This window comes from Calliphora vicina, chromosome 1, assembly GCF_958450345.1.
Source record: "Calliphora vicina chromosome 1, idCalVici1.1, whole genome shotgun sequence".
Taxonomy (NCBI): Eukaryota; Metazoa; Arthropoda; class Insecta; order Diptera; family Calliphoridae; genus Calliphora; species Calliphora vicina.
In genome coordinates this window covers 160,839,462-160,854,007 of record NC_088780.1, presented here as the reverse complement: position 1 = coordinate 160,854,007, position 14,546 = coordinate 160,839,462, and the positions used below count along the sequence as shown (strand labels likewise).

Here is a 14,546-nt window from a genome sequence, read left to right as displayed (position 1 = left end):
CCGTCCGTATGGTTGGCTGGCTGTCCATGTACAGGTCGCAATTTTGAAGATATTTCGATCAACTTTGGTACGTATTATTTTTTCGGTCCAAGGACCAAGCCTATTGAAACTGGCTGAAATCGGTCCATTATTTCACCTAGCCCCCATACAAATGTCGTCCCGAAATTGGACTTTATCGGTCATAAGTGTATAATTTATAAATGTATCTCCACAAATTGAGCTCCAAATAAGTTTTATATATACTAAATTCATGTCACCAAATTTTGTTACGATGGGTCCATAATTAGTCATAGCTCCCACATAGACCCGCTTCCGAAAATCACTTTAACGTGCATAAATCGCTTAAAAATGTTGGTATACTCACAAAATTCAACATAGTAAACTTTCATATAGACATAAATCACACGACCTAATTTCATAGTGATCCGTCCATAATTGGTCATAGCCCCCATATAAGGCCCACTTCCGAAAATCACTCAAAAATATAAATTATTGAAATTTTAAAAGAAAAATGTGTTTGCTCTTTTACTTTGTTTAGGGTATTATCAAGCCCGACCATACTTTCTTACTTATTTAAATTTAAAATCGTTTATTTTTGGAACCATAATTGATATTGCTCTGAAATCTTTTGTATATTATTGGTGATTTAGTTGTCTAACTAACAAGAAACATTCGGTTCAAAATTTTGAAATGCCTATAACTTGGAAATTATAAGAGGTAAATAGCACACGCAAGCGTGTTTATTAAAATCAAACGTCAAATTTTATCTCTATCGACAAAGCGGATTAGAAATTCCAGATTTATTTCCAAAAAAAATTGATTCTGCCACACTGTGCTTTGGCGTAATATTTCTGTTTCAGAATGCAAAACTTTAAATATTGTACAAAAATCTATCTTAAATTTCCAAAATAATAAAGTCATGCAAATTTGTTAACAACATTGAAGTAAAGAGAAAAAAAAAATACCAATTAGAACTCAAACAGTTATTGATATCGACGTACTTAATTTTAGAACAATCTTGTAAATAATCATTCTATTTTTTGTTTAAAAACTTTTTCCAGATTTGCAAAAGCAACTTCTAATACACAAAGTTCTTTTAGCATTTAGCTTTAACGAGATTTAAGTAAGAATTTCAACGAAATAATTTTGTTAATATGTAAATGTAATCATTTTGTTTGATATTTCCATCTTCTTATTTACTTCATGTTCTTGTGGCCTTTAATGTTGGCATATAAATAATAAACGAATGAATTTTGTGCTTAAGCAGAAAATTGTCTTTTAGTCACAAAAGTAGTAAATAGAATTTTGTTTTTAGGGATTTGGAATTCTAGGAATGGTAATAAATTCAATTGCACTTTGTAGCAGTATTTGTTTTTGTGTGTCATTACTTTTGTTTCACTACTTACATAACTTACCATATGGACCCAATTGGGCTGCCACACGCACACGTTCTATAACCACTGGTGGATCACTGCGACCTTTTGCATTGACAGCATAGACCACAAATTGATATTCTCGTCCCGGCTCCAAATTGTTTAAGCGAAATTGTGGATTTGGTTCTTGTATGCGAAATATTGGTGCTGAGGTGGCCTGCCAAAGACAATAGAAAGAAAAAGAATGAGAAATATAAAAATAAATTATGGCTCATATGCTATTATTTATTTAATTTGCACCATTTCCTGGAAAATTGGGGAATATTTAATAAAATACAACAATTGTTTAATAACTCAATTTTAACAAGTTATAAAAATATTATTTTTTATTTAATATTTCACAAAATTAAAAACTGCAAAATTTTGTTTATATACTAAAGGCAGAAATATGTAAAAAAAAAGAAAACAAATCCTAATATTGTTCTTTGGAAACAGTGTAAGATTAAGACGCGTGAGTGAGTATATGTATGGTGTCCCTTAAACTTAATCAGCTTTAAGGTATCAAACAACCCAGACCAACGACATGGAACAAACAAAACAACATCAAGTAGACTTTATTAGATTGATAATATTCAGTCAAGCCGAAAAAACGAAACAAGCTTTATCCCAAAAAGTTATAATTCCCAAAAAATAAACTACAAAATTATAAAGATATGAAATGAAATATATATATTTATGTAAAAAATAAATATAACATTAAACCCAACTTTTTGAATATAAAAAAACTTAAACAATCATGATGATAAGTTTTATTATGATGGACGCATGAATTCCCCAAAACAACAGAGAAGCAAAACAAGAAATCATAGCAACTCCTAGATGTTGCTAAAGTTGATATACATACGTTGTTAGTCTTGAATTCAAAACTGTTTTAAATGCTGCATAATAAAAGTTTTTCTATGTTTTTTCTCATCCCTGGCTTTTAATTTTATTCTCTTGAAATAATTATTCATGCTTGAAAATTTTATTAAAAACTTTGTGTTTTTTTCTTTGCTGTATCTTTTTCAACATTTGTCTTTGTAGTCCAGTAGTGTTACCGGCTGTGGGATTTGCTGGTTTTGATTTGATTTAAATAATTTCTTCTTGTTTCTCGAAAGGTATAGACAATAAACTAAATGTAATCAGTCTGTCATTGTTGATGTCATAAATAATTTGCAAGTGAGTTTAGAAAGATTTAATTTGCATTCCCAAATGAATCTGTTTGTAATTTTTTTAAATTTAATCAAGTCATTAATTTCATCTCAATGGATAGTGCAAAATATTAAGAAATTTTAATTTGTAAACAAAATTTTTCATTACAAAAAAAAAAATAATTTGTCCATAAGCGCTCCATAAGTATTTTCCATAGAAAATACTGTTATACACAACATTTTCTATAGAAAATACTGTTATACACAATATTTTCTGTAGAAAATACTGTTATACACAATATTTTCTATAGAAAATACTGTTATACACAATATTTTCTATAGCAAATACTGTTATACACAATATTTTCTATAGCAAATACTGTTATACACAATATTTTCTATATAGCAAATAAACGAAAGTTATACGCAATATTTTCTATAGGAAACATAACTGTTATATATAGGGTGTATAAAATCTGAATGTTCATTGCATTCATTTCTATAGAAAATATTGTGTATAACAATATTTTCTATAGAAAATACTGTTATACACAATATTTTCTATAGAAAATACTGTTATACACAATATTTTCTATAGAAAATACTGTTATACACAATATTTTCTATAGAAAATACTGTTATACACAATATTTTCTATAGAAAATACTGTTATACACAATATTTTCTATAGAAAATACTGTTATACACAATATTTTCTATAGAAAATACTGTTATACACAATATTTTCTATAGAAAATACTGTTATACACAATATTTTCTATAGAAAATACTGTTATACACAATATTTTCTATAGAAAATACTGTTATACACAATATTTTCTATAGAAAATACTGTTATACACAATATTTTCTATAGAAAATACTGTTATACACAATATTTTCTATAGAAAATACTGTTATACACAATATTTTCTATAGAAAATACTGTTATACACAATATTTTCTATAGAAAATACTGTTATACACAATATTTTCTATAGAAAATACTGTTATACACAATATTTTCTATAGAAAATACTGTTATACACAATATTTTCTATAGAAAATACTGTTATACACAATATTTTCTATAGAAAATACTGTTATACACAATATTTTCTATAGAAAATACTGTTATACACAATATTTTCTATAGAAAATACTGTTATACACAATATTTTCTATAGAAAATACTGTTATACACAATATTTTCTATAGAAAATACTGTTATACACAATATTTTCTATAGAAAATACTGTTATACACAATATTTTCTATAGAAAATACTGTTATACACAATATTTTCTATAGAAAATACTGTTATACACAATATTTTCTATAGAAAATACTGTTATACACAATATTTTCTATAGAAAATACTGTTATACACAATATTTTCTATAGAAAATACTGTTATACACAATATTTTCTATAGAAAATACTGTTATACACAATATTTTCTATAGAAAATACTGTTATACACAATATTTTCTATAGAAAATACTGTTATACACAATATTTTCTATAGAAAATACTGTTATACACAATATTTTCTATAGAAAATACTGTTATACACAATATTTTCTATAGAAAATACTGTTATACACAATATTTTCTATAGAAAACACTGTTATACACAATATTTTCTATAGAAAATACTGTTATACACAATATTTTCTATAGAAAATACTGTTATACACAATATTTTCTATAGCAAATACTGTTATACACAATATTTTCTATAGAAAATACTGTTATACACAATATTTTCTATAGAAAATACTGTTATACACAATATTTTCTATAGAAAATACTGTTATACACAATATTTTCTATAGCAAATACTGTTATACACAATATTTTCTATATAGCAAATAAACGAAAGTTATACGCAATATTTTCTATAGGAAACATAACTGTTATATATAGGGTGTATAAAATCTGTATTTTTACCCTTTTCTATTGCAATATCATATTGAAATGACATGTTTCTCTCACTAAACAGTGTTCATGTTCATTGCATTCATTCTATTAAATTGTTTAAATTAGATTAATTTTAAGTCTAGAAATTGAAATATGACGCATATGTTTTTTTTTGTTTGTTTAAATTTCGTATAAAGATCTTAATTTGAATTTGGAAAAACTTTGAATTTAAACCCCGATTAAAAGGATGCTGCTCAGCAAAATGTAAATAATAGTTGTTGGTTACACTCAAATAACTAAACATTTGGGCAAGAAATAATTTATAGTATGTCAGTTTTTCAAACTTAATGAAGTTTACCATTTTTTATGTATTTTATTTTTTGCTATCAAAGACAAGTCATTGAAAAGGCAATATCAATAACATATGATCTTTTATTTAAAGATATACGTAAATACAAATATGTTGCCTATACATACATATAAACGGAAGTAAATTTATCTACATAATTTAACTAGGAAAATGTTACCAGAAAGATTCTTTGCCAACTTCTACAACATTACTCATGAAGATGCAATGATGCGTAAAAAATGTTAGTTAATTTACCCAAATATTTTATATTAAATGATTTTAAGATTCATGCCAAATTTTACATTTTAACCCGACTAGTTAATGGGAAAAAGGAACTCATATGCAGGCACTCTTTTTCCTTTTATAGAAAACATCACCAAAATAGTGAGTGAATTGTTTGGGTATGTATGTGTTTACAAAAAATTATCCTTAAGGGTTTTATTTTGTTCACAAAAAAATATTTCAACCATTTAGATGAGTGAACATCATCTAGTTTTACATCTGTTATTAATTTGACCATTTTTTTCTTCTATTTTATGTTTCAATATGTATCAGTAAAATGCCAACAACAACACAACTGACTAGTTATTCTAAAAGCCTATAAATATTAAAGGATTTTCTAGTTTGTGTTCAGTTTGTGTTGTTTTTAGAGTGTGGGAGATTGTGTATTATAACTGTTGCCCTTGGCAACTTTTGAAGTTCCTGTGTCTCTTGTTTTTTCTTTATGTTGCTTTCTGAATTATTCAAATAGAAAAACTTTTGAAAAACTTAAATATTTACATACAGTAAAAGCAAGCTTTGTTTTAAAAAACAACAGTATCTGTTTTTGATATGTTTGTTAATACAGTACTTGGTTCCTAGTAGTAAAACACTTAAATAAAAAATTGATTTAGATGTAGGACGAAGGGAGTTTAAGTATTTCACTACTTTCTGACATACACTTAAAACACAATATTTTAAACAGAAACGCCAGGATACGCATTTTTTCAAGGGAATATTTTTGTTTAAATGTTTAAATTGGATTGTCATGAAAGTTTGCAATATTTTGTTCAAATATTTGTTTGTATTTTTTAAAGGAAATTAAAATGTTTATATTTATCTTCTATGAACAGATATGAAATCCTAAGCAATGTCTACAATAATGTATCTTATATTTTGTAACAAAGTAATACTAATTTAGCAGCTACTTGGAAAAATATTCCTAATATATTTTCAAATGTACTGAAGATATTAATAAATATTTTCTTCCTTACCTGATCATTCATTGTTGAAATTTCATTATCTCCCAGACTGGTATCACTAAAAGTCCTTGTCGAGTCACTGGAATACAAAGGATCTCCACCCACAACTTCCAAAATAAAGTACTGAGACAGACCACCATCATTGCCAGCCACACAAACCACCTCTAAAACCGTATCGTTGCGTATTTCACAGGATCTAGGAGCCTCTGGAGGATCTGTAACAAAAAAATAATTAAAAAAGAATAAAAACCCAATTAAATTGTCTTTAAATACATGAAAGATTTTACTTACTTGCTGGCAGTATGTGCACTAAACAGGGTGTTGTTTGACGACCCACCGCATTGCTGGCCCAACAGGCCAGTGTTATTAGTTCGGAATCTGTTTGTGGCAGGTAGGTAACAGTACTAACCAAACCATTCGATTGTATTCTCGAATTGAGTACCTTAAAATAGAACAAATGAAAACAAGAGAAAAAAATTAAAATTGCAAATTAAAGCAATTGCTTCCTGCATTTATTGTCAATATACACAAAAGACATTTTTTGGTGGTGGTAAAATGTTAACTTTGTAGTCATTTTAATGCCACAGACAACATTTTTCTCTCGCTCTCTCTTACATTCATCTATTCATGCATGTGTGTGCAATTTCGGTTTCATTATCTTATGGAGTTTTACTAAGTTTTTGGGTTTTGTTAAAGACTAATAATGACTAGTTTTGCTGTCTGCCAGCCTGCCTGTCAGACAGCCCATGATACTTTTACATGTTCAACTAGAGAGAGACACATAAAGACTTTTAAAAGGATATATAACCAGGATTTAGCAAAGACATTAGCAATAAATTAAGAATTGTAACATTTTGAGTGTTTTAAAGCACACAATTGGAACAGCATAAAACTTTAGGCCTATTAACCCCTGGCAAAAGGCAGGATTAAAAAGATTTTTTTTTTAAATTATAAGAAAGTTTTTAAGAAATTTGTTGTCCTCGCATTGTTGTCCTGGAATCATTTTGACTTAAAATTTTGACAGCTCATAGAAAAATTCTCAAGTTAGTTTCAGACTATACTAGATGCTAATACTTTACAGATTATACTGAATTATTTACGGGAGCGGACCCATTGCAATCGATGCTATACGAAAAGCTGTAAAAACCTAGAAATTCGAATACTTTTTATTCGATTGACAACAACAATAACTATTATAGTCTTAAACAAGTAGGAAAGCTACACTCAGATGTGTCGAATCTTATACACCCTTCACCAAATTATACTTTAAAATAAAAATTTTCAACAAAATTTAAAAACATTTTTTTGAAAAAAAAATCTGGTTAAAAATATTTTTCTCGATATTGACCCATTGTGCAACTTTTTATGGCCTTATATATGTCATTGCAAATACCTTTGAAATATCTATCATTAGATATTCATAGTGAATATATTATTGTCTTAGTAATCCAGATATAGACCAAAAATAAGTTAAAAATCGAGTTGTCCTGGGTTTTTCCTTATATCTCAGCCATTTGTGGGCCGATTTTCTCGATTTTGAAAAGCAACCCAAACTGGTTTATAGCGGATATATTAGTGTATGAATCATGTATGTAAGTTATTTGGGGGCTACGGAAAGCTGATTTCAACATACAGAAGGACATGGCTATATCGACTTCTATATCTACAACTATCTAGAATATACATACTTTGTGGGATCGCAAATAAAAAATGTGGAAATTTCAAACCAGTTATGGTGAAGGGTATACAAATTCTTCCTGAGAAAATTCTATAAAAAGAGATCCCGAATTAAAATTATGCACAGAAGTGGATTTAAAACTGGATAAACACGATTGAGATATTAAGTAGCAAATATAGTGAAGGTGGAGTAGTTCCCTCGTTTCTAAATTTTCATATATTTGCATTTTTACTAATGTGATCTTGAGATTTCTGCATTGCACTTTTATTTTACAAAATTCGTGGTGGCCCAAAAAAACAAGCAGGTGCTAAGTTTGAACAAATAGTAAACACTAATTGTATATCCAATAAATCGCAAGAAATGTCATATATTCTACTCTTATAGTTATTGCAGTTTAACTAATTTTTAGCTCAACTAATAGCATGATAAGCTATTGAACTTTCTATTCAGCAAAATGACCTTCTTATACTATTGAACTAATAATATAGGTTTTCTTAGCATAACTATTTATAATACCCAACTCTATTATATGTTCCCTTAAAAGATTAATAATGCCATTTATGTATTTGTATGCCTTTTTGTCCTGAATTCATGTACTTACTATAATACTCGTGTACTGGCTGGCATCATATATTTATTGAAAACCAACATTAAATGAAATTTATCCATATCCAATGGCAAATGTTTAAAGCTATCTGGTATTTACCCAAACTACAAAAGAAAAGTGCACAGAACTTGTATGTAGAACCATTTTACATTAATTTTCCATACAGATACTTTCCCAGTTGGCCAAATTGTCGTCGACGTCATTGTCTTTGACGATTTATGTAAGGCATGCCTTATATCATATTGGTGACAACATAAGCGACAATGTCTTAAATGATGTCATATATCTAGAGGACTAGATGAGCGACATTGTCTTAAGTGTGGTCTTCTGTCAACATGTTGCCGATGTTTTCATTTCTAATATGTAAACGACAAACTGAGAGACATAAGAGTCTTGCACGATTGTCAATACATATGTTCCAAAAAGTTGTTGACGATTTGTTCTGGCTATCCCTACCCAGCAGTTAAGCAGTAGTCAATGTATCCCTTAATGTCTTATGAATAGGCTGACTCCAATATATATTTTGGGTCATTTGGCACGTATGTGCTCTTTGTAGTACAGAGAAAAGTTAATTGGTTACTTTATGCACCCCAGGTAATCTAGCGTGAAGACAATTGGCACTTTAATGTCTCTAAATAATCTAGAGTGTAGTCAATTTAACCCTCTAACCCGCAAACTTTACAAAGCTAAAAAATAGTTGTAGAATAATTTTGTTTAGGGAGTTTATGACCCAATAAACTCAGGACTGACATCAGAAACTAATTTGCATATTAAGTTTAGAAACCAGATGTGAAAAGGTTTAGGTGTAAAAAAACAATAATTATGATACGATTTTATTGTAAAATAAATGAAAAAGAAATAATAGAAAATATTTCAAATAGATCGGGCGACTAAAAGTTAGTAAAACTTTGATTTAAAAAAAAAAAATCGCACACAAAATTTCACGTACTAAAATTATGACATCACTCACATAACAGATGACAGAACAAAAACTAAAAGTCAGAATGCATTTCGACCTTCGAGGGAAATGTTAACAAATCTGTAGCTAAAGTCACAGTAAAATTTTTAAAAAAAATTGTAATTACTTTTTAAGATAATTGGTGTTTTGTAATGCATGCCTTGAGGCACTCTTGCGGGTTAGAGGGTTAATCTTTTTGTGAGTAATTCGTTCAAACTGGTTTTATGCATAATGTGTTGGTTTAATTCTCAAACAGTTTATTATTATTTTAGCTTAAGTATACTGATATCCTATGTAACTAGGATTTCAAGGGAATTTTGCCAATTTTTCTCTACCCGATTCCCGGGATTTTTAGTCGGGATTCCCGGGAATTAAAAACAGAAGAAACTATAAAGAAAACAAGAAAGAACTCTATTTTATTTTATTTTTACAGTTTTTCGTTTATATCTCGGCAATAATAGACCGCTTATTATTATTTATTTGAGGTTTTTCGAATGAAGATTTAAAAAATCATATGGAAAACTGCACGATCTAGAATTAAAGGTGAAAAATCTTCAATGCCAAGATTGTACGGTGCGAATTATTCCAGAAAACACTAGTAGATGGCGGCACACCATTTGGTATTTTCAAGTATAGAATTGATTTTGGCCATTTTGGTAACAATTCACCTTTTAATCCAATAATTTGGAAATTTTCGAGATCAATATAAATCTTATATCTTAACTATTCAGTTAAATGTATTGAATTCATTCCTTTTACTAAGAGGCTTAAGAGATTTTTTTTCAATTCATTTTGAAAATGATTAAAAGCTAAATAAAACTGAATGAAGAAAAAAACAATTTAAATCAATTTGTAGTAGATTGGAATCAACAAAAATTCAATCATTTAAAGTTTGAATAAATTCTGTTTTTAATTAACTTCAATTTTAATGAAGCTTTTGAAGGAAGCTAAAGAATTAGATATTGGGAATTGATTTATGAAATGAATTACGGATTAAGATTTTAGAGAATTAAGCTCAAATTTAATTAATTAATATGAAGCTCTATATATAATGATTAACACAATGTTTTTATATGAAATTTCGCTATAATATTCATAGTTTACAGTATTATTATATATTTCGGGAATAGCCGGGAATCTAGAGACAAATTTTACCTATTCCCGGGAATCAAAAAAGGTCGGGAAATTGAAAACCCTATATGTAACATATCGTGAAGTCAATAGTCACTTTAGTGTCTATTAGTAACCTATTGTGAAGTCTATTTAAACGTTTATTTTGTACTGCACTTTACAAATTACTTATTTTAGCCATCAGAAGCAATCGATTGGATAGTTGTCAGAGGAAGGTTTGTTAACAAGCAATCGTTTATTGGATATGTCTTTTTAGATGATTATTTGTCGTCAATTAGCATCCGTAAAAAATAAAATAACCAGTTATGTAGCTGAATAAGCAACCAGTTAGATAGCTAGTAAAGTAACTGACGCTATGTAAAAAGTATGTGAATCCAATACGTTGGCCACTTTGGACCAGCTATCGAATAGTCTAATTGTAATCACAAAGGGCATGCACGTGCGAAAATAACTAGTCACCTAGCTATTGAAGTAACTAGTTCCCACCCTAAATGATTGGTAAAATCACTAGCACGGGACTGTCTCCTAGAATTGCTGGGTAATATGTCGTCCAAAAATAACTATTGTCGTGCAACTATTATTGAGAATGTTTGCAAGACGTGGCCAACTGGGTTACTATACTATAAGTGTATATGCGTGTGAGTGTTTCCTTTTGAGTGTGCATGTAAAAGTCATTATGTTAGCATGTATATTGGCAAATGAATGTTAAAGTGAAACACTATACAACTTGATCATCTCTGAAAGATGACAACCATTTTCGATACATTATAAATAATTTATAAAATTCGATTAGATTTTGTAAGCCAAGTCACGTAGTTGAAATTTTTGTCTCTGGTGGCTAAAACTCAGTGCACAGTAAATGTTTTGTACTTTTCATATTTGCCAGCTGGGCTGACTGCAAATGTCAGGATCTCCTTCTCTGTGAATTTTATATAGAATATACTAGCAAGTTGTATATACAGAGGCACATAAACCGATTCTTGTAAAGAAATATATATATTTTTTTTTGTATTTCTTAAAGCGCAAAACTATAATAGTCTGAGGAACATTTGTTTTCTATGTCTTTACATGAAGCATTGTACATCTGTGAGACAAATGTTAACCAACATTTCATGTGGTTAGAATACATGTATGTGTATGTGTGTATTTGTATGTATGTGGTTAGAGGTTGGCATGTGTTTGCATGTCTTGGAGAAATCATGTCCTCCACACTCACTTATATTCTTGGGAGTGCACATAACCTTGAGTTAGTTGTGGTAATCCTGAGGGGAATAGCAAAGACACTTTAATGAAAAAAGTAGCGGTAAAAGTTCATAACCAGACAAACAGCAATGACATTTAGACAAATAGTCAGCAGTCTAATAGACAGAATCTTAGAAAACTTGACTAACAAATGCTTGAAATGACTGCTTGTCTTTCGTAAAAAGTTAAAATTATTTGGTATACAACATAATATTTGCACAATTCTTAATTGAAACCAATATAACTGTTAAACAAACGAATGCATAAGTCACTTATTCCAGGCAGACATATTTATTGTTGGCTGATTTTTAAAAAGCCTGTTAGAATGAGCAACAAACCGACAAATAAATAAATCAAACAGACATAGAAATTTGCGTAGTTGTAAATAGATTTATGGTAAATTAAAAGCCCATTTATAGACAGAAAGAGGTAGATGGTGATACAGAATGTAGACAATTAATGTTTAAGAGAGAACTAAACTAAAATATACAAATGTAGCTTATATTTTGTGCACTACACCATTTCCAATTGTATTTCAAAGCTTATGATAAATGTGTTTCATAGGTTTGATTGTGATTTGTTCGGTTCAGAAGGGCAGATTTTGACAAGGAAGACAAAGATCGCTAAGGCCAGCAAAACAAGTTTAAAGACGAAGAATTGGAATCACTACTCCATGAAGATTGTTGCCAAACTCACCAAGAACTTGCAAAATCATTAGGAGCTATTCAAGCAGCAATTTCAAAACGTTTGCGAGGATGCACCCAAAAGCTAAGAAATTGGGTACCATAAGAACTGAAGCCAAGATACCTTGAAAGATGATTTGGCATGTCCAAAATGCTGCTTGAACGCTATAAAGGAGAATAAGTTTTGCACCTAATCATTACTTGCGAATAAAAATGGATTCATTATGATAACCCGAAGCATAAGAGATCGTATGTGAAGCTCGGTCATTAAGCCGAATCGACAACAAAACCAAATATCCATGGCCATGCATGGCCCTAAAGTGATGCTTTATATTTGGTTGGACCTACATTTAATGAGCTGCTGAAATCTGGCCGGACCATTACAGAGACCCAATACCGAACTCAAAAGATTTGCTTGAAGCGAGCAGTGGCCGAAAAATGCACAGAATATGCGGAAAGATATGAAACCGTAATATTCCATCTTAAAAGTATTTAGAATGAAGTGGTTTGGAAGTGTTGCCTCACCAGCTTTATAGTTCAGACCCTTGTGAATACAATTTTTTTCGAACGTCCTCTCTGAGATAAGCTGCACTTCATAACAGAGCATCCGAAACAGGCTTGATTCGTTCTTGGCCTCAAAATATGGGCAATTCTTTTGGATCGGAATCCATATGTTGCCAGAAACATGTCATAGCTAACAATGGCTAATAATTTAAATAAGTTTACAGTGTACAAATGTTTAAACAATTTAAAAGAATCCCCCATTTTTAAGTCAAACACTCAATATTAAAATTTAATAAACAAAATTGTCTTTCTATGGAAAACAATGTAATAGAATTAGGTCTAAAATATTGAATAATTTATTAATATAATTATTTTAATGAATACTATAAGCAATTTGAGAAGCTTTGATTTTACTCAAAGTTACTCTTAATGTCTGCAATATTCATTACATACATTAAATCTACACATAAATCTGTAGTCGTATTGTTAAACTGACTAACTCCACTTTTTGAGATGACACCAGAAATGAAAAGTGCATTTCATTTACTATCACTCTGTCAGATCGAAATATTGATATACATAGTTTCTCATTTAAAAGATGTTTTCATGTAATAACTAGCTAACTCCATGCATGTATTGAAAAAACAAGGTAACTTCTTAAACACAGAATAATTAGGAGTTTAAAACGACATTGTTTCGAAAACTAAGAGAGAAGCTCTTTGGGTCCATATTTTTAACCTAAATAAAGAAAAAACTCGACTTATTTTTGATATGTATATAAGAATAAAAGGAAAAATATATTTTTTGAAAAAACTAGGTAACTCCATTTTTTCGTAAAATAACGGGTAAATTAACGTGCTGAGTCAAATAGATAATGTTTTTATCACAAATGATTACTAAATCTGCCTTAATTCCGGAAAATATAACAAAATGTAAAAAAAAAATTTTGGAGAAAAAGTAGGTAATTCCATTATTCGAAAAAACAAGGTAACTGACATCGTTTTTAGGTTTTAGTGCCCAAAAATGATTTCAATGGAGCCAGAAATCTTTAACATTATTGTAGTGAAATATCGAGCCCTTAGCGCCAAATTATCGTAAGCGACAAAACACAAATTTTACAGGAGAAGGTTTTTTTGATTATTTTGAAATTTGTACATAGAATTAAAAATGTTGTGATGCGATATAATATAAATTTGTTCAAGCTATTTGTCTATTTTTCAAAAATATTTATAACTTTTGACAATTAAAAATTCATGGAATACTTTATAGGAAACAAGTAAGAGTGCTATATTCGGCTGTGCCGAATCTTATATACCCTTCACCAAATTATACCTTAAAATTTTAAATATTTTTAGGTAAACAAAATTTAATTTTTAAAATTTTTGGAAAAAAAAATTTTTTAAAATTTTTTTTTTTAAATTTATATTTTTTTTTTTAAATTTAAAAAAAAATTTTTTTGGAAAAAAAAAATTCCGGTTAAAAAATTTTTTTTCCGATTTTGACCCATTGTAGGTCCAACTTACTATGGTCTTATATACGTTGCAAATGTCTTTGAAATATCTATCATTAGATATCTATATTGTCTATATTAATGCCTTAGTAATCCAGATATAGGTCAAAAATAGGTCAAAAATCGAGGTTGTCTTGGTTTTTTCCTTATATCTCAG

The 14,546-nt window shown here is 29.1% G+C and overlaps 1 protein-coding gene across 2 annotated transcripts in view; it reads right to left on the bottom strand.

The window, feature by feature from the left end:
- side (sidestep) overlaps nt 1–14,546 on the bottom strand; it is a 343,838-nt gene that overhangs the window by 67,519 nt on the left and 261,773 nt on the right. Inside the window, exons 11-13 of one of the 2 annotated variants that reach the window (XM_065516427.1) lie at nt 6,368–6,518; nt 6,089–6,291; nt 1,407–1,590 (exon numbers count right to left, since the gene is read on the bottom strand). In XM_065516427.1, coding sequence (XP_065372499.1) covers nt 1,407–1,590; nt 6,089–6,291; nt 6,368–6,518 — 538 coding nt within the window. The remainder of the gene's footprint in view (nt 1–1,406; nt 1,591–6,088; nt 6,292–6,367; nt 6,519–14,546) is intronic. The other variant, XM_065516428.1, reaches the window with a different exon arrangement.